Here is a 20,358-nt window from a genome sequence, read left to right as displayed (position 1 = left end):
ATATGGATGAATCCAGAAGACATTATGTTCAGTGAAATAACCAAAGAACAGAGAAACAAATACTGCATGATCCCACTTATATGTGGAATTTCAAAAGCTGAAGTCAAAGAAGACATTAGTTTTTTTTTTATTATTATACTTTAAGTTCTAGGGTACATGTGCACAACGTGCAGGTTTGTTACATATGTATACATGTGCCATGTTGGTGTGCTGCACCCATTAACTCGTCATTTACATTAGGTATATCTCCTAATGCTACCCCTCCCCCCTCCCCCTACCCCATGACAGGCCCCAGTGTGTGATGCTCCCCTTCCTGTGTCCAAGTGATCTCATCGTTCAATTCCCACCTATGAGTGAGAACATGCTGTATTTGGTTTTTTTGTCCTTGCAATAGTTTGCTGAGAATGATGTTTTCCAGCTTCATCCATGTCCCTACAAAGGACATGAACTCATCCTTTTTTATGGCTGCATAGTATTCCATGGTGTATATGTGCCACATTTTCTTAGTATTTTAATAGCAACTCAGATAAAAAGTAAAATGTGACTGGTTTCCAGTTCATTTTTAAAAACGTTGGAAGTCACCACTCCATCCTAACAACAAGTAAAAATCAAGTCTTGTTAGATCTGTAAGAAAAGTAAAGTCATAGGGCAAACCACTGTCCCAAAATTAGAGAGACAGACAGGAGAGTACAGAGAGTCATAGCTCCATTGAGCCAAAACCTCCATAGGAACCAGTACCAAAAAAAAGGGAAACCTGAGCTGTAAATGATAAGCTGCTAGAGACTCAGTGTGGGCAAGTCTGAGAGTTAAAAACTTAAGGGGAACCCAGTCAAGGGGTGTGGGCACATTTATGTGAGTTTTACCTCTAGGAGCTTCACCTGGTTCTCACAGTGAGTATCAGAAAAATATTCCTCCACTCCCCTGGAAAATGAAGGGGAAAGGAAACACCGAAATATACCAGAGCATTCTATGCTACTTAACGAGGCTTTTCCTCAGGAGAAACTAACTAGAGAATAACCTACTAGGGGAGTTATCGAGCCTAACCTACCCGAAGGAAGAGAAACACTAAACCGCAGCCCCATCCCTCCAGCCATTCTGGATGTTGTAAAGTGGGGGACCAGAGCAGCGCCTGTGAAGTTCACAATCTGGGGTCACAGGCTCACTCAAAGACTGAGATCTAACCAAAGGACTAGAAAATGCTTACCACACACACACACCTTACCACCACATTACTGTTTTTTGTAGTTCCTTTTACCCAGGACATCATGTCCAGCTATCAAGAAAAAATTACAAGGCATACTAAAAAGCAAAACACACAGTATGAAGAGACAGAGCAAGCGACAGAACCACACTCAGCTGTGGCAGGGATGTTGGAATTATCAGACTGGGAGTTTAAATCAACTAAGATTAACAGACTAAGGACTGTAAGGGATAAAAAAAAATTTTTTTAAAAAGACAGCATGCAAGAATAGGTAAACAATGTAAACAGAAAAGTAGAAACTCTAAGAACCAAAATAAATGCCAGAGATTAAAAGCCCAGTAACAGAGATGAAGAATACCTTTGTTGGGCTTATTAGTAAGCTAGAGCTGAGTAAATAATTTCTGAACTTAAGGATACTTCGATATAAACCTCGAAAACTGAAAAGCAAAGAGAAAAAAAAAAAAGACAGAAAAAAAAACCAGAACAGAATATCCAACAACTACAAGAAAACCACAAAAGGTGTAATTTACATGCAATGGAAATACCATAATGAGAAGAAAGAGAAGGAAACAGAAGAAATACTTGAAACAATAATGACTGAAGATGTCCCCAAGTTAAGGTCAGACATCAAACTATAGATACAGGAAGCTCAGAGAACACCAAGCAGGATAAATGCTCCCCAAAACTACACCTAGGTGTATAATCTTCAAACTACAGAAAATCAAAAATTTTAAGATCCTGAAAGAAACTAGAGGAAAAGAACACATTACCTATAGAGGAGCAAAGATAAGAATTACATCTGACTTTTCCTCAGAAACCAGGCAAGCAAGAAGAGAATAGAGTAAAACATTTAAAGTATTAAGTGTTGAGAGAAAAAATCCACCAACGTAGAATTCTCTACCCTGCAAAATTCTCTATCAAAAGTGCAAAGGAAATAAAGACTTTCTTAGAAAACAAATATTGGCCAGGAGTGGTGGCTCACGCCTGTAATCCCAGCACTTTGGGAGGCTGAGGCGGGCAGATCATGAGGTCAGGAGATCAAGACCATCCTGGCTAACACGGTGAAACTCTGTCTCTACTAAAAATACAAAAAATTAGCTGGGCGTGGTGGCGGGCGCCTGTAATCCCAGCTACTCAGGAGGCTGAGGCAGGAGAATGGCGGGAACCCGGGAGGCGGAGCTTACAGTGAGCCAAGATTGCGCCACTACACTCCAGCCTGGGCAATAGAGCGTGACTCCGTCTCAAAAAAAAAAAAAAAAGAAAAACAAATATTGAAGGAATTTGTTGCCTCTAGACCTGCCTTGTAAAAGAAAAGGAAAATGATCATCTGACAAAGAGCCAATATCCAGAATCTACAAAGAACTTAAACAAATTTACAAGAAAAAACCAACCCCATCAAAAAGTGGGTGAAGGATATGAACAGACACTTCTCAAAAGAAGACATTTATGCAGCCAACAGACACATGAAAAAATGCTCATCATCAGTGGTCATCAGAGAAATGCAAATCAAAACCACAATGAGATACCATCTCATGCCAGTTAGAATGGGTGATCATTAAAAAGGCAGGAAACAACAAATGCTTGAGAAGATATGGAGAAATAGAAATGCTTTTTACACTGTTGGTGGGAGTGTAAATTAGTGCAATCATTGTGGAAGACAATGTGGTGATTCCTCAAGGATCTAGAACAAGAAATACCACTTGACCCAGTGATCCCATTACCGGGTATATACCCAAAGGATTATAAATCATGCTGCTATAAAGACACATACACACATGTTTATTGTGGCACTATTTACAATAGCGAAGACTTGGAACCAACCCAAATGTCCAGTGATAGACTGGATTAAGAAAATGTGGCACATATACACCATGGAATACTATGCAGCCATAAAAAAGGATGAGTTCATGTCCTTTGCAGGGACACAGATGAAGCTGGAAACCATCATTCTCAGCAAACTATCACAAGGACAGAAAACCAAACACCACATGTTCTCACTCATAGGTGGGAGGTGAACAATGAGAACACACGGACACAGGGCAGGGAACATCACACACCGGGGTCTGTTTGGGGATGGGGGGCTGGGGGAGGAATAGCATTAGGAGAAATACCTAATGTAGATGACAAGTTGATGGGTGCAGCAAACCAACATGGCACATGTATACCTATGTAACAAACCTGCATGTTGTGCGCATGTACCCTAGAACTTGAAGTATAATAATTAAAAAAAAAAAAAGGAAAATGATAAAGGTCAGAAACTTGGATCTACATAAAGAAATAAAGAGCACTGAAGGAATAAGCGAAAAAATAAAAGCTTTCACTTCCTTATTCATAATTGACCTAACAAATAACAGTTTGCCCAAAACAATAATAGTAATAATATATTCAAATACATATACATATGTGTGCATATATATATATATATGCTTATGTATAAGCAAAAGGAGAAACAGCAATGATACAAAGATTGGGAGGGAGGAATTTGGATTATTTTGTTATTGTAAGGTGTTTACAATACCTGTGAAGTGGCAGAGTGTTATGTGAAAGTGAATGGATTTGTGGTAAATGTGGTAAATTGTAGAGCAACCACTATAAAAGTTTAAAAACAAGTATAAGTGATATGCTAAAAAGAAGACAAAATGGAATCATATAAAATGCTCAATTAAAACTACAAAATGCAGAAAAAGCATAGAATACATAAATAGGAATAAAGAACAAAAGTAACAAATAGAAAACAATAACAAATACAGTATATACCTCTCCAACTGTATTGATAATAACTTTAAACACCAGTGGTCTAAATATACCAATTAAGAGACAAAGATTCTCAGAGTTGGTAGAAAAAAACAAGACCTAACTATATATGGCCAATAAGAAACTCACTTTAAATGTAAAGATACATACAAATTAAGTGGAAAGAAAAAAATAAACCATGCTAACACCAATCAAAAGAAAACGTAAGTAGCTACATGTCAGACACAGCATGCTTCAGAGCAAGGAAACTTACCAGGGATAAAGAGGGGCCATCTGATACTGATAAAGAGATCAATTTTCCAAAATGCTATAACAATTCTTAATGTGTATGTGATTAGCAACAGAATATCAAAATATCTGCAGCAAAAACTAATAGAACAGCAAAGAGAAATAAATTAACCCACTATTACAGTTGGAGACATCAACACCTATCAGAAATTGACAGATCCAGCAGGCAGAAAATCAGTAAGGACGTAAGTGAACTCAACAATGTCATAAATTAACTGGGTATAATGGATATTTATAGACTACATCATACAATAAGAGCAGAATGCACATTCTTCTCAAGCTCACGTGGAACATTTACAAAGATAGACCACATTATGGGCCATAAAACCATAAAACACACCTTGGCCAGGCGCGGTGGCTCACACCTGTAATCCCAGCACTTGGGAGGCTGAGGCAGGTGGATCACCTGAGGCTCTGTCTCAGAAAAACAAAAAAACAAAACATAAAACTTACCTTAACAAATTTACAAGACTGGAAATCATACAATGTCTGCAAATTGATACAATTAAACTAGGTATCAATAACAGAAAGTTAGCTGGAAAATTCCAAAGTACTTGGAGACTGAATAACAGATTTCTAAATAACACATGAGTCAAAAAAGAAATTCCAAGAAAAAGTTAAAAATGTTCTGAAGTAAATGAGAATGAAAACACAACTTAACAAATTTTGTGGGAGGCAGTAAAAGCGGTGCTTAAATGGAAATTTACGGCATTAAATTCATATATTAGAAAAGAAGAAAGATCTAAAATCAACAATCTAAGCTTTCACATCTTAAGAAACTAGAAAAATATGAGCAAATTAAATCCAGACTAATAAGAAAAAAAGAATAAAAATTAAAGGAAGAATCAGTAAAATTAAAAACAGAAGATCAATGTAGAAAAATCTATGAAACCGAAAGCTGGTTTTTTGGAAATAAGAATAAAATCAATAAGCATCTAGCAAGGTAAACTAAGAAAAAAAGAGAGAATACAAATTGTTAATATCAGAAATGAAAAATGGGAACATCAGTGTAGCTCCCATGGATATTAAAAAGATAATAGGAGAATACTATGAACAAAGCAATGCCCCCACATTTGATAATCTAGATGAAATGGGCCAATTCCTTGAAAGACACCATCTGCCAAAATTTACACAAGAAGAAATAGATAATCTAAATAGGTCTATAGCTATTAAAGAAATTGAATCAATAATTAATAACCTTGTAAAACAGAAAGCACCAGGCCCAAATGAGTTCACTGGTAAATTCTACCAAATATTTAAGGAAGAAATTATATCAATTCTCTAAAATATCTTTCAAAAGATAGAAGTAAAGGGAATACTTGCTAACTCATTCTATAAGGCCAGCTTTGCTCTAATTTCAAAACCAAAAACATTGCAAGAGAAGAAAACTATAGACAAGTAACTCTCATGAATAAAGATACAACAATCCTCAACAAAATATCAGCAAGTCAAATTCAACAATGTAGAAAAATAATTATATATTATGATCAAGTAGAATTTCTCCAAGGTCAACATAGCTGGTTCAACATTGAAAATCAATTAATGTAATCCATCACACAACAGGCTTAAGAAGAAAAATCACATGATCATAACACATACAGAAACAGCATTCAACAAAATCCAGGAAATAAAAGGAATACAGGGGAACTTTCTCAACTTATTAAAGAATAGCTACATAAACGCTGTAGTTAACATTGTGCTTTATAGTGAGAAACTCGACACTTTCTCATTAAGATCAGGAACACAGCAAGGATGACTCCTCTCATCACTGCTTTTCCACATCATACTGGAAGTCCTAGCTAATGCAATAAGACAAGAAAAGGAAATAGAAGGTATTGTGATTGGGAAGGAAGAAATAAAACTCTTTATTCAGAGACGACATAACCATCTCGGTAGAAAATCCAAAAGAATCTAAAAGAATGGCCAAAATCCAGGACACTGACAACACCAAATGCTGGTAAGAATGCGGAGCAATAGTAACTTTCATTTATGGCTGATAGCAATGCAAAATACTACAGTCACCCTGGAAGACAGTTTGGCCATTTCTTACAAAATTAAACACACTCGTACCACATGATCCAGCAATCACACTCCTTGGTATTTACTGAAAGGAGTTAAAAACTTGTGTCCATAAAAATCTGCACATGGATGCTTATACCAACTTTATGCATACTTGCTAAAACTTGGAAGCAACCAATATGTCTTTCAGTAGATGAATAAACTGTGGTACATCCAGACAATGTGATATTATCCAGCACTGAAAAGAAATGAACTATCAAGCCATGAAAAGACATGGAGAAAACTTAAATGCATATTACTAAGTGAAACAAGCTGGTCTGGAAAGCTTAATACTGTAAGATTCCAATCATATGATATTCTAAAAAAGGAAAAAGGATGGAGACAGCAAAAAGGCTAGTGGTTGCTAGGAATTAGGGAGAAGGGATGGATGAATAGGTGAAGCTCAGAGGATTTTTAGGGTAGTGAAACTGCTCTGTATACTACCATAATAGTGAAAACGGACCATTAATATTTGTCCAAACCCATTAAATGTATAACACCAAGAGTAAACCCTGCCATAAACTACAGTAGGACCTTGGGTGATTATGATATGCCAACATTGTCCACTCTAGTGTGGGATATTAATCATGAAAGAGCTTATGGTTTTGTGGGGCAGAAGCTATATGGGAAATCTCTGTACCTTCCTCCCAGTTTTTCTGTGAACCTAAAACTGCTTTAAAAAGTACAGTCTATTTTTAGAAAAACTCAAATGACAGAAGCAGCATACTTTGTTATTTAAGATTTACCTCCCTTAGATTCTTTAGTATTCCTCTTCCTCTCAATACTGATAAAAATACTACAATATACTGTACCATGCAAAACCTTTTTCCTTCAGTTTCTGAAAATTGGTAATAATTAGCCTGATACAAAAATCAAATAAATATACATTTCTTCATACTTTGCCTTGCTGATCAGGCCCCTTTGGCAAGCTCTATTTACACTTCAAAGACACAACCGGACTATTTCCTGTCTTCTCTTTCACGTGGTGGCACCATCACCTCATCAAAGTGCTCATGGACAGCTATGCTGAAAAGAGTTCACACAGCAGGCCTCACACTGTCAATTCTTAGGAAGATCTGCTTGCAAGCCTGGCCCTTGGATGTGGTCTAAGCATTTGGATTTCAGAAGTGTTCTCACCCACCATTCCCTAACCAGAAGGGGTGGTTCCCGTACCTAAACAATTTGTATAACGTGGTTAATGCTGAACATCCTCTTTGCTTCTGAGAGTCTGGAATTCTGCCAGTGCCAGGCAGAGACTGCCAATGTGACAAGCCCCCAGTAAAAACCCTGGGTGCTGAGTCTCTAATGAGCTCTCATTAGAGCCGTCTAATGATAGACATTTCACATGTCTGGTCACAACTCATTCTTGGAGGAATTAAGAGCACTTTGTGTCGACCCCATGGGGAAGGATTCTGAGCTTGCACTGGTTTCCTGCAGACTTCACCCCATGCCCTTTCTATCTTTGCTGACTTTGTTCTGTATCCTTTCACTGTCATAAATCTTAGCCGATAATGCAACCATATCCTGAGTCCTGGGAGTCCTCCTAGTGAAGCACTGAAATTAGGGAGCCAATGTCACCTATTTACATTCCCAAAAGAACAGAAAACAAAAGTTATACAGAAAAACCCACAGGCACTGTTAAAAGCTCACCTTAACTTTTCATTTACAAATTACTCTTTCAGTATTTCCTTCACTATTTACGCACATTCCTTCTTTCCCCTCATAAATCCAATTCAGATAGCAAAATATTTCTTAATCTAAACTTCCTTTTAGCTTAATTTTAGTGGCAATACACAAAGAAGCAGGTAACAATATGTGCAAGTCCGGGGATTATACATTTTTCTTTGAGAAGAAATTAGATGGATCCTTTTAAAAATTTTCAATATAGCCATGACTTGACAAAGTCGCAGAACACATAAAAATACAAAGAAAGGACACTTCCCAGTTCCTTGGGGGAGGAGTATGACAAAGTTCCAAGGAGAAGCAGTCACATAAACCTATAAGGAAAAAAGAAAGGACACAAATTCTTTTTATTCACTATCGGGTAGTGCAGACAGGTCAAAAAGCCTTTCCCTAGACACAGCTTCTTACTGAGGGAAAATAATGCCTAGAAGCATGAGTAATATTTTATGGAATTAGAGGACCTAGGGTCCTCTTAACCACGCTAAAATAGAACATCCTCAGATCTGAAAGGACAACAGAGGAAGAAAACTAGAGCAAGACTTAGTGTCCACTGGCCTGGGAGCTGAGCCCACTGGAGACATGTCAGAACTCAAAGCTAAGAGATACAAGCTGTTGCCTCAAAATGGATGACTGCAGCGCTGGCTGAGCTGGGAGATGATGCTGGTCAGCCAATGAGGTGACGCTTATTTCTGAGCATTTACCACTGAGTCAGTTTGGAAATACTCTTCCCACTCTGTGACTTGAGAACCTAATCCCAGGCACCAAGAGTTAATGGGCTTCTTCTGGTTTGTTTTTAGTAACAGATATTGAAAAAACTCAAAGGACCTTGTACCAAAGTTCATGGGACAGAGTTAAGAAAATAGAACAAAGGGATATTTTGTTCAGAGAAAATATCGTGACCAAGAGGTAGACGACATTAAACTGCCAGAACTCACTCTGAATGCTTCATTGGGATTGTTCTGTCCGAAAACAAACACAAATCCTTTGATTATTTGCATTCTCTACATATACAACTCTAGAGATCCTTTTAGCCAGTATAAGGCAAGTTATTCCACACAGTGCATTCTATACTTTCTAAAGAAATACATATGTATCTTTTAAAGGATGAAGATAAACACTGGTATGTAGATATATCATAATGCATAATGTATAATCAAAATAGATACTCATTGCTTTTTATGAGTCCGATATTAATTAAAATGTGAATAAAGCATTTATGTATACAAAAATAATTTGACAGAAAAATCTGGAACTGCAAAAGATGTGAAAGGCACTTTGCTCCACTCCCCCGGGAATCTATTTCTTTGGTGATACTGCACTTTCTCGGTTACTGCAGTTTCAGAGTGGTTAACATCTGCTAAGCTAGCCCCCTCTCAATTCATTTTCAAAACTTAAGACCTGGATGGTGATCACACAGGTGTTTTCTTTACAATAATGTCTTACGCATATCTCTGTGTGTCTTTTCACAATACAAAGATGTTTAATTACCAAAACAAAAAAAGGAAAAGCAAGGGAACAATTAACAGTCAGAATGGTGGTTCCCTCTGGCAGGAAAAGAAGTAGATGAGAGGAGGTTGGGGACACGCAGGTGGCTTCAAAGTCTGTGGTGCTGGCCTATTTCTAAACTGTGGTGGCTACATGGTTTTTTATTGTATTATTTTTCTGTAGCCTGTATACATAGAAAAGATTATAGTTTCTCATAATTAAAAATTTAAAACAAAATTTCTCAGCCATTTAATATGCATATGTGCATTTCCAAAGTGATTTTAGACTCTACTTTGCAAGTTTGCTAATAAATTTCCATTGGAGTTTTTAATAGGATTGCAATGACTTGGTGGACTAAATTGGAGCAGTCATAAAATCCCTTATTCAGAAACAGAATCCTGGAAATGTCCATACAGAATGACCAAATTCTGGCTCTATTAATAAATTATGTCATAGTTGAAGTTCTATCCTTTCCACTACCACACGACCCTACTACCCAGGCCTGGACCCCTCCCCAGTAACCTGTCTGGACACTGCAACTGGTCACTTCATCCCCACCCCACCTCCTCCTGGTGTGCCCTTCCTCAGAACCTTCCAGGAATGCTTTATGCCACCCCTCCCTGCTCATGTCTGTGCCCGGATTCCCAAGCCTCTCTCTGTCCCTAACCCTATCAGGCAGGGATCACATGAAGGCGGGGCTTCCCTCTGTGTGGCCCATCTCCTGCATTCAGTAACTGTTAATGAATGAACCCCAAACCACCAAGCCGCATCCCTTTACTTCCCGCAGCTCCCTACAGCCTGCCTGGTTAGCGTCCAGCCAGGCTTCTCAGGTTTCACGGAGGATGAACAGAGCAGAGAGCCACCCACATTCCAGAGACGTGATGATAGAACATTTTATCCTTGATAGGGAGAAAGTATTTTTTTTTAAATCGGGGCAAAGTGCTTTATCCCCAAATGCAATGACATAGCTGAAATTTACTAAATATACCACATGGTACCACAAGAGAGTTTCTCAAAAACTACAGAGGACATTCTATTTGTATAATACTTTTTAAAATGCTACAAACACACTCTGATGACAACAGCGCCCTCTGCTGACTTCTAGTAGTGCAACCATGGGAACTGGAAATACAGTTGAGCCCACCTTGGAAATCCTACTTTGTCATCTTTTTATTGGGGGGAAATCATAAAAGGCTAATTATTGCTATCTCAGTTTCCCATTCTCCTTCATTTAACTTAACCTCTTATGCGTTATAACAATCATATAACCATCAAGGGGTTTATTCACGTTAACACAAAATTGGCTTAAATATTACTCCAGCAAGTCAGCAGCCTACCCTGACCACACTTACAATGCCAAAACTTTGGAAATACACTGACAGTCACACACACACAAGAAGATATACTCTAAAAGTACATCATTCAAAAGGCAAAAATATACAGGAAGTATATTGCAGGAAGCAGGACGTACCCAGCTCTGGAGTCGCACAGACCTGAGTGCAGACTGTGCCACCTGCTAGCTTTACAGAACAGAGACCTGACTCACTACCAGCTTCTGACTCCTCATCAATAACATGGGGAGGTAAAAGTACCCACGGCTCAGGCTTGCTATGAAGAGGAAGTGAAATACTTTACACGAAACATTTAGCAGAAACCTATAATGAGTGCTCATAAATGTTCCCTATTACTATCATATTCATCATTATTACGGGCATATTTTAGGTATGAGGAATGCAATATAAAAATTAATCAATGTTATGCTGTATTTGTATGCAATAATGAATGGCGGGTCCTCTTCTCTGCAGTTCTAGATATTCCCCTGAGACAGACCTAGCACCTAACCAGCCTAACTCCTCAATAATAGAGTGATGGGATAATTCTACATGTATATGGATTCTAACATACAACTTCTACATATATATTTCTTTTTTTTGAGACAGGGTCTTGCTCTGTTGCCCAGGCTGGAATGTAGGGGCACAATCATGTCTCACTGCACCCTGGAACTCTCGATCCTCCCACCCTCACCTCTCAAGTAGCTGAGACTTCAGGTGCATGTGATCATGCTCAGCTAATTTTTGAATTTTTTTGTAGAGACAGGGTTTCACCATGATGCCCAGGCTGGTCTGGAACTTCTGGGCTCAAGTGATCTGCCTGCCTCAGCCTCTCAAATTGCTAGGATTACAAACATGAGCCACCACACCACACCACACAAAGGTAGGCCAGGGTGTGGTGGCTCATGCTTGTAATCCCAGCACTTTGAGATTCGTAATGTTAATAATGCTAATATTCCCCTTGATGATTTTATGACCTGTGTGCGTGTATGTACGTGTATGTGTATGTATGTGTGTGTTAATATATACATACATATGTATGTGTATATATGTGTATATATGTGTGTATGTGTATATATATGTATATACACACAAGTCATATAAACATCAAGGGGTCTATTAACATTATACACACACACCCAGAGAAAGGGAGAGAGAGACAGAAAGAGAAAGAAAAAATGATTTTTAATGGCAAATAATGTTGTAATTTGGTAAATTCTGTATAAAGACTGTACAGGAGTTCTCTGTATTTGTACAATGTAAAATTATTTCAAAATAAACATTTTAAAAATTGAAAGTAATATAACTAGTATCTTGGAAGCAATTTTTATAGAATAGTTGGTATACTGCAAAAGCTATGTCTTATAAACCATCTCAGATGAGAAACAGCACAAGTTCCTGATGTTTGCCTTGTAATGAGAGGATGATACAGACACTAAGTACCTAAACACAAATTTCATTTTTATTTGTCTAGCCAAGTAACCTACCATAGGTACAAAGGTAGAAAGTATTCTGCCAGACCTTGAATTTGTGAGGCTTTTTCTTTACAGAGAGAAGTACACAGTCACGTACTTTAGAAGGGGAATTCTGATGCCCTTCCTCTGGGTTGTAAAAGAAAAGGAATTAAGACAGTGGAGGAAGACCAGCAGTGGCAGCTCTGGAACCACACAGCAGCCTAGGAACTAGACCCCACCAGCCTCCTGGGGCCTCCCCAGACCCTGAGAGGCAGGATGAGGCAGGGCTTCTCTCTCCTGGTGGAGAGGCTCAGGCCCTCGCTGACCTTGCTTTGGTCCTACAAGGAGGGCCAGCTTGCAGCTCTGCTCTGCAGCATCCTGAAGCTGCATCTTTTCCTCTAGAGGCAACAGAGAACTGCAAGAGCTTTGACCAAAAAGATCCTGGCCAATGCAGCTGAGAATCCTTTAGCCAAAGAAACAGAAAGAGCTAAGAGCTTTAAGGTAGTAGGCCCAGAAGAGTCTATCTAAGAGCCCCTCAACTGCGTGGCCTTTGGGAGCCCCCCATTCTCTGTGATATTTATGTGCATGCCTACTATGTGCCATGACAGTCCTGAACAAAATAAACCAAAATACTGCCTTGTTCAAGTTACTTCTCTTAAACATACAAACTACCTAAATAAGTAAACTCTGTGTGTTAGATAGTGCTATGGAGAAAAATTGAGCCGGGCAGGTGAGAAATGGGGAAACTGAGGGCTTCTAGGTGTAGCAAAGTGGGTAAAGCCTCACTGAGAAGCAGTCAGTGAATCAGGCTCAGAGAAACACGACCCCGGGGACCCATGCTGAGATCCAGGGCAGTAACACTGCAGGCGAGAGGGGCACACCAAGAATCTGAGGCCACAGCAGGCCTGACACAGTCAAGGAACAGAGAGGAACTCATTAAAGCTGCAGCAGAGCTAGAGTGGTGAGGACAGAAAGGGATAAGGCCAGAGAGGGAACAGCAGCAGTGTGGGCTGAGGCAGGGGAGGCAAAGTGGGGACACACAGGGCTCCATAATGGTTCACAAGGTTTAAAGGGGAAGGAGAGCTCTGAGGAGCAGCTGTGGCTGGGACCAGCCAGCCATCTCACCTCATCGCTGTGGAAATCGCATCTTGTTCCCCCATTTCCCAGGACAGCTGCTCACAGTGGTGGCACAGGTCAGGCTAGATGCCCAATTCAACACTCTATGAGGGTTGCAGACATGGAGAGCAGGGACTCAGTTCTCAGCTAATACTGGCATATAAGGCACAGCGTTTGTACCCTTGGCATGCATTGGGGCACACTGGTGACACCCTCAACAGTGTACACAGTGTGTACTTAGTCAAAGGGATATCATAGTCTCCAATGTTCATGAATATAACAGAGCTTCAAAATACACATGGCAAAAACTGATAAAACAGCAAACAATTCACTATTAGAGTTGGAGATTTCAACACCCCTCTCTCAGTAATCGATAGGCAAAAAAAAAAAAAAAAAAAATCAACTCTCTCAACCGATCTGACCTGATTAATATGGTAGAACACGCGACTTGACAATAGCAGAACACATTCTTCTCAAGTACACACAGAACATAGACCAAAAGAGATCATATTCTGGAACATACAAGAGATTTCAGTCACTTTAAAAAATTCAAGCAATACAAAGCATACTTCCTGACCACAATCGAATTAAATTAGAACTCAGTAACAGAAAGATCTCCAGAAAATCCTCAAATATTTGGAAACTAGATTACACACTTCTATCTAACCCATAGATCAAAGAAGAAATAAAAGGGAAATTAGAAAGTATTTTAAAGTGAATAAAAATGAAATAAAACATATCAGAATTTGTGGGATGCCACTAAAGCAGTACTTAGGTGGAAGTTCATAGCATCAAACATCTTAATATAATACGAAAGTTCCCAAATCAATAATTTCCACTTCTTCCTCAAGAAATGAAAAACAGAGCAAATTAAAACATAAGCAGAAAAAAAGTAGAAAGAATAAAAATCAACATGCAATTCAATGAAATACAAAACAGAATACAGGAAAAAAGTCAATAAAACCAAAAGTTAGGTCTCTGAGAAGATCAATAAAATTGATAAACTTCCAATCACACTGATCAGGAAAAAAAGAAAGAATACACGAATTACCAATATCAGGAATCACGTCATGTCACTACAGATTCTATGGACATGAAAAAGATAATAAGGGACTATTATGAAGAACTTTATGCCAATAAATTCAGCAACTTAGATAAAATGGACAAATTCCTTAAAAGACAAAAAAATACCAAAGCTCACTCAAGAAGAAATGAATAACCTAAATAGCTCTATCTCTTTGAAAGAAAAGGAAACTGTAGTTAAACATCTTTTCATAAAGAAAGGTCCAGGCTTTGATGACTTCATAGATGAATTCTACCAAACAAGGAAGAAATACTACCAATTCTATGCAAAAATCCTCCAAAAAATCCAAGAGGAAAGAATACTTCCTAACTCATTCTATGAGACCAAAACCTAACAAAGAAATTACAAAACAACTGGAAGATAAAACAAAAGAGAAGTAACAAGAATTAAATACTTCATAAATATCTTAACAAGAAATGTACAAAACTAGTATGAAGAAAATTCTGCAACACTCCTAAAAGACATAAAAGTATTTTTAAACAAACTGAAAGACGTTCCACATTCTTGGATGGAACAATTCAACAACAAAGATGTTAATACACCTCAGGTTAATATATGGAATTGAACAATTGATAAAAATGCCAACAAACACAAGAAAACCTAGAAATCTTCCTGAGCCAAAAAGCAAGGAAGACTCAAAGGCAAATGGGTTATCTATAGGACACAGGAGCAGCCTGAAGCAGACCCCACCCAAAAAGCTGGGGACAATTTTAACTTCAAAAAGAAATGTCTATAACTGACTATAAATTATTGAATAAGTAAATATCCCAGAGTCCAAAGTGACACTAAACAAGGGTGGGGCCGAGGAGGAAAGAAGAAGAGCTCAAATTTTTTCCACCACAGGAGATGACTACTGCGTCAATGAAACCATGTTCCACAGAGTTAAAGAAACTAATGACTAACAGAAATGCTTGAGTTTGCAAGATAGCAGATAAGAAAAAAAAGCGACTTACTGAAATACTAAAACTCCCTCCACTTGTAAGACAAAACTAGCTGAAATCCGTCAGAACCAATATGGCCAACTGGAGTTTTCACAGATGGAGCTTTCTGACATCACAGCCCGAATTCCCACCACGTTTCATATTAACTCCTCCTGAATTTGCAAGTGACCCATGAGGGCATGAAGAGATAACTGCACCATGCCTGAGGACCTTCTGGACCTCCCCTTTCCTTCCACGAATCACCTACTAATCCCAGAATCCACTCCCTAAACCTTTTCTAAAAAAATTCCTGCGTTAAAGCCAGCATGAGGAGATAGGTTTCAGCTGGACTCCTGTCTCCTTGTTAATGGACCAGCCATAAAAAGCTTTTCTTTTCTCAAAAACCTGGTGTCACAGCATTGGGTTCTAGCACATTGGGCAGCAAGCCCCTTTTGCTCTGTAACATCAATTTCTTCATCTGAAAATTGGCAGTTAAAAGGAAAGAATTAAGCATTTGCTCTGCCTTTTTAGAAGTTCACCCAGGTGATAAGAGAAAGTTATTTACAAAAGCTCAGTGGATAAATATAGAAATAGTGACATAATTAGAAAATCAACATTTTTAAACAAAATATTTGATTTAGGCAAAGATCATTAATGGGTGTCAAGTCCACTAGAAGAAAGACTTCGGAGGAGCAGGGTATCTGGAAAAGAATACTTTTAATAATGAAGACATCTAGTGGTCACCATCTTAACCAGTTGATAAAACCTGGCATTAGTAATAATGGGACAACCTGACATTACATACCTCTCAATATAATGCAAAATGAAGTACATAACTTCCCTTTTAAAATATTTTTACCAGAAATGTTAAACTTGAATCTAACCAAGTTCTTACATGAAACTCTTAAGTTTCATGTAAGAAACTTGGCTACAGATGAATGCAACCAAAAGGAAATAATCAGACAAGTCAGAATGGGGCATTCTGACTTTTTTCCTGCTTGGCCTAAGCCCCCTCCTTTTCTCTGTCTGCCCAGCCTCTGTCCTGGCTTTGGCAAGCTTGGCAAACACCGATGCAGTATGTAGAGGAGAAAGGCTGGTTTCTCTTTACTCTCATCCTGGAGTGGCACGGGCCCTGCTGGCAAATTGACCACATTCCTTTGAGAAAGAAGGGAAGAAGTCTGGGGAAAGCAGACTGCATGGAAAAATAATGACACATCGGTAGAGAAGATGAGTAGGGGCTACCCCCAGGAGGTGGCATTGAGAGTGATGGTGGTGAAGGAGACAGAGCCAGTGCTGAAGAGACTTGGTCCGGTGAGGACTTTCACAAGCCCTGGGATGACACACGGGTCTAGGAGGACACTGGTGCCCAAAAATTATAAAGTGACCAGTGAGGGCAATTCTTAACTCAGACATAAAAATTGGTTCCCTCATCTCAACCTTTAATTTCATAATGAAATAAAAACTCAATTAATGTCACCTTTCTTGGTGAAGAGATTGCGAAATGTACCACACAGGTAGAAAACTCCACCGCTGTGCAGATCAACATGGAGCTGGTAGCCGTGCAGTCCATACTCGGGGCTATCATCCAAAAACGGGCTATGTGGAGGCAGTTCATAGGGACTGAAAAGCAAAACAAAAGAAACATGCAAATTTGTCAGTGCCAGGGACAAAATTCTTGGTTTGAAAACACTTTTTAAAAAATTACCATCCATATGAAAGCACTACCTCCTACAAATGAAACACCATAGGATTCCCTATAATCTTCAATACCAGGAACTTAAAAGACTGCTCAATGTTCCTTTTACCAACTTCTATAAAAACAGGCAATGATGTGAGTTCTGTAGGCAGCCACAGCCCAGCACGGGTGCACGTGTTTCTGCAGCTGGTCCCAGGATGGCCACTCTACAAAGGCCACTCTGCCCCCATGTTGTTCTCAGTGTCCAGTGGACAGAAGCGCTCAGCAGGAAAAGGCACTGAACACCGATCTGCAGGACAGACAGACATCCAGGCAGACCCAAAGCCAACACAAAGTTTTATTCAACAAGAAAAACATGACTACATAAGGTGACAAATTCAAAAATATTCAGGAGCTTCTCAGGTAATAAAAAAAAAACAACAGTGAGTAAGGAAGAGTCTAAGTCCACAGGAAAAGGGTGAGAGCTGTAGTGAAATGGGAAGCCTGTGCCCCACCTAAAGACACAGTTCACTGAAAGACACACACTGTCCACACCAGACAGAATCATCCGCAGGCCAGGGTCCGCCCAAGGGCCATGAGTCTACTTGCCTCACGAGATGTGAAAATTCACATGAGAGCAAGAACTTGAAGGAGAGTAGTGGCATCTTAAAGTAAGGAAGCTGTCCTACCCATATAACATCCTACTAGGTATAAATTCCTTAACCCAGAATAAATACAGCAAATATGTACTTGTGAATAATCCAATTATTTTAGCAACAGCCAAATAATTATGCCTGTTGGTTTGTGTTTACTGATTAAAAACAGAATATCTCTGCAGCTATTCTCAGGATATTAAGATGGCATCAACTTCTAATACTTTATATTTACTGTACAAAAATTCAACACACCCACATATAAATACATACATAGTGGCCGAGCCTAATGTGCTTCTCTCCACAAGGTGATGAAAATGAAGATTTGCCATAACAAAAGCCAGTTCTTCCTCCTTCTGAAAAGTTAATTAAGAAGAATATATATTTCAACCAAAATGTTTAAATTTTTCACAAGGTCATTGTGAAGATCACAGCACATTCATCTTGCAGATAGATGCAGTTTCTTCCAATCATAAGATCACCACAGTGCTAATGCATTATTACTGCTAATATGTTATTACTATCTAATAAGACTTACATTTCATATTGACAGCAGGACCACAATTCACCCAAATATGCAGAGCACACAGGACCAAAAGAACTCACAGCCCAGAGCTTGCGAAATATCAAAAGATATATATGACAGTTGTGAAACTACGCAGTTAGTTCCAGGCTGTTTCAAACTCTTTTCAAAGACCTTCACAGATACCATATTAATTTCACAAATACTGAACTTCACTGACACAACATTCCTCTTGCAAGTAACTGCCTGATTTGGCCAACGTGGTGGGAATGATTAGATTCAACTTCTTCACTTGTCCATCAGGTTGAATAGCAGAAAATGCGACTATTTGGGGACTGACCTCCATTTCTCCCCAGATTCACAGCTGACACTGATGGGCATAGGTGACCCCAAATGGTAAATCTGAAGGTGCCACTCTCCAGTAGCCAGGCAGAGGACAATCGAAGCCACCAGAGTGCTCACAACTCTGCACCCGACACAGCTGAATGCATGCAAGTCACAGAATGCAGAGCAGGCAAGCTGCAGTCTCACCCACAAGCCACCTTCACACAGAAAGGGGAGAAGGGAAAGAAAAACTGACGGCCACAGTCGGCTGAGGAAAGGAAAAGGGACTAGAGGATTGCGTTGTCTGAAGCTGGGGTCTTAATTCCATCTAGTCATTGTAAACTAATGCATAATGCCAATGCAGAATCAGATTTGTGAACTACTATCTTAAAATATCAGCCAGACGTGGGGAAACAAGAAATCTTATGCAGAGAGAAAGGATAACATCTTAGACACCTGACCCTGAAGAACAGATTTCACTCAAAGCCGCACCTACAGGATCAGAAACGTGCTTGGGAGACGAGCGTGCTGAACACATAGTAAGGGGAGACGTTGTCAAAGAAAGAGCATGAAAGGAAGAGAAGGAACATGGACTGATTGGAAGTGGGAAAGCCACATGCCATTAAAGGAGTAACACGAAGGAAAACATGAAGGCAGGAAGAGGTTGTTGTCTATGACAGCTGAACAGCAGAACAACAGCTAGCACAGTTGTCTATGACAGCAGAACAGCAGAACAACAGCTAGCACAGTTGTCTATGATACCAGAATAGCAGAACAGCCTCGGTGGAGCAGAGGGCCAGGTTAGTTTGGAAAAATGAGGTTGGTGAGATGTAAAACGGATTGCAGTTAGTGAAAAGACTTAAAGCATTTTACATTTGATGTCACACACAATGGTAAGTAAACGTGGTATTGTGATGGGGAAATGACACAGTACATACAGGCACTCAAGTCTTACCTTCCACACTCCCACCAGGAGGCCAGGGTGCAGGCAGAAGATCCGAATGAGTCTGTCACAGCCAATCATGGTAGATACGGTCAAATGACTCAGATTGTACTTTGCAATTAAAGAATGCCATCGGAGTCTTTGAACGTTATGCCAAGGAAAGGAGAGAGAGAAGTGAGCTTTCCAGTCTATAGTGCTGCCAGTTCTCTTTAGCGTATCACAAATGTGTTTGAAGAGCATGTTAATGATGTGCTCAAACTAAGTGGCACGTTGGCAGGGTGGGGACACAAATGAATAAAAGGCAAAATGGATACATTCAGATTTCCAACCCAAATCGGTTTTTCTTCCCCTCCATCTTGCTCTTCCTGTCAACTCAATGACCCAGCCAGGAGGAAGCTGAAGTATCAGGAAAGTGGTGAAGTGGTAGAACTGTCTCCTGTTCTATTCCCTCAAAACCCAGCACAATACAATCTAAAGCAGACACTCACTGTGCATTCCTAGTCAAGTGAGTGAAACGACACAGAAGCAAAGATACACTATTTCAAGTGACATAAGAATGGGTGGTCTCAGGAGGTGGTTGGAAAGCAGATGGGCCTTTTACAGTTATTATCAAGGATAACTCAGAGAAGGTGAAAGTTGACACATCAGAAATAAACTGAAACTAAATCACCAGTGTTTTCATAAAGGAGACACTAATACAGCATTAAACTGAAATCCCTAAGGAGCTGGGGTCACATCTCATTCAACAGGTGGTGCCCAGCACCTCAAGCACAGTCAGCAGGCAATAGGTATTCAAAGGTACATTAAATAAGCGAGTTAAAAAGGACACCAGCTGCAGTCCTGTTTCAAAGTGGAAGGGACTGTGA

The 20,358-nt window shown here is 39.3% G+C and overlaps 1 protein-coding gene across 2 annotated transcripts in view; it reads right to left on the bottom strand.

Annotated features, from left to right (window-relative positions):
- The window catches only part of FBXO15 (F-box protein 15), a 77,843-nt gene that overhangs the window by 36,259 nt on the left and 21,226 nt on the right, over nt 1-20,358 (bottom strand). For both annotated transcript variants that reach the window (XM_011975896.1, XM_011975897.1), the window contains exons 6-8: nt 19,505-19,631; nt 17,976-18,058; nt 16,852-16,994 (exon numbers count right to left, since the gene is read on the bottom strand). In XM_011975896.1, coding sequence (XP_011831286.1) covers nt 16,852-16,994; nt 17,976-18,058; nt 19,505-19,631 — 353 coding nt within the window. The remainder of the gene's footprint in view (nt 1-16,851; nt 16,995-17,975; nt 18,059-19,504; nt 19,632-20,358) is intronic.

Source organism: Mandrillus leucophaeus, unplaced genomic scaffold (assembly GCF_000951045.1).
Source record: "Mandrillus leucophaeus isolate KB7577 unplaced genomic scaffold, Mleu.le_1.0 Scaffold16, whole genome shotgun sequence".
NCBI classification, from domain to species: domain Eukaryota; kingdom Metazoa; phylum Chordata; class Mammalia; order Primates; family Cercopithecidae; genus Mandrillus; species Mandrillus leucophaeus.
The sequence above is the reverse complement of the archived record's forward strand: the minus strand, read 5'-3'. Positions and strand labels throughout refer to the sequence as shown.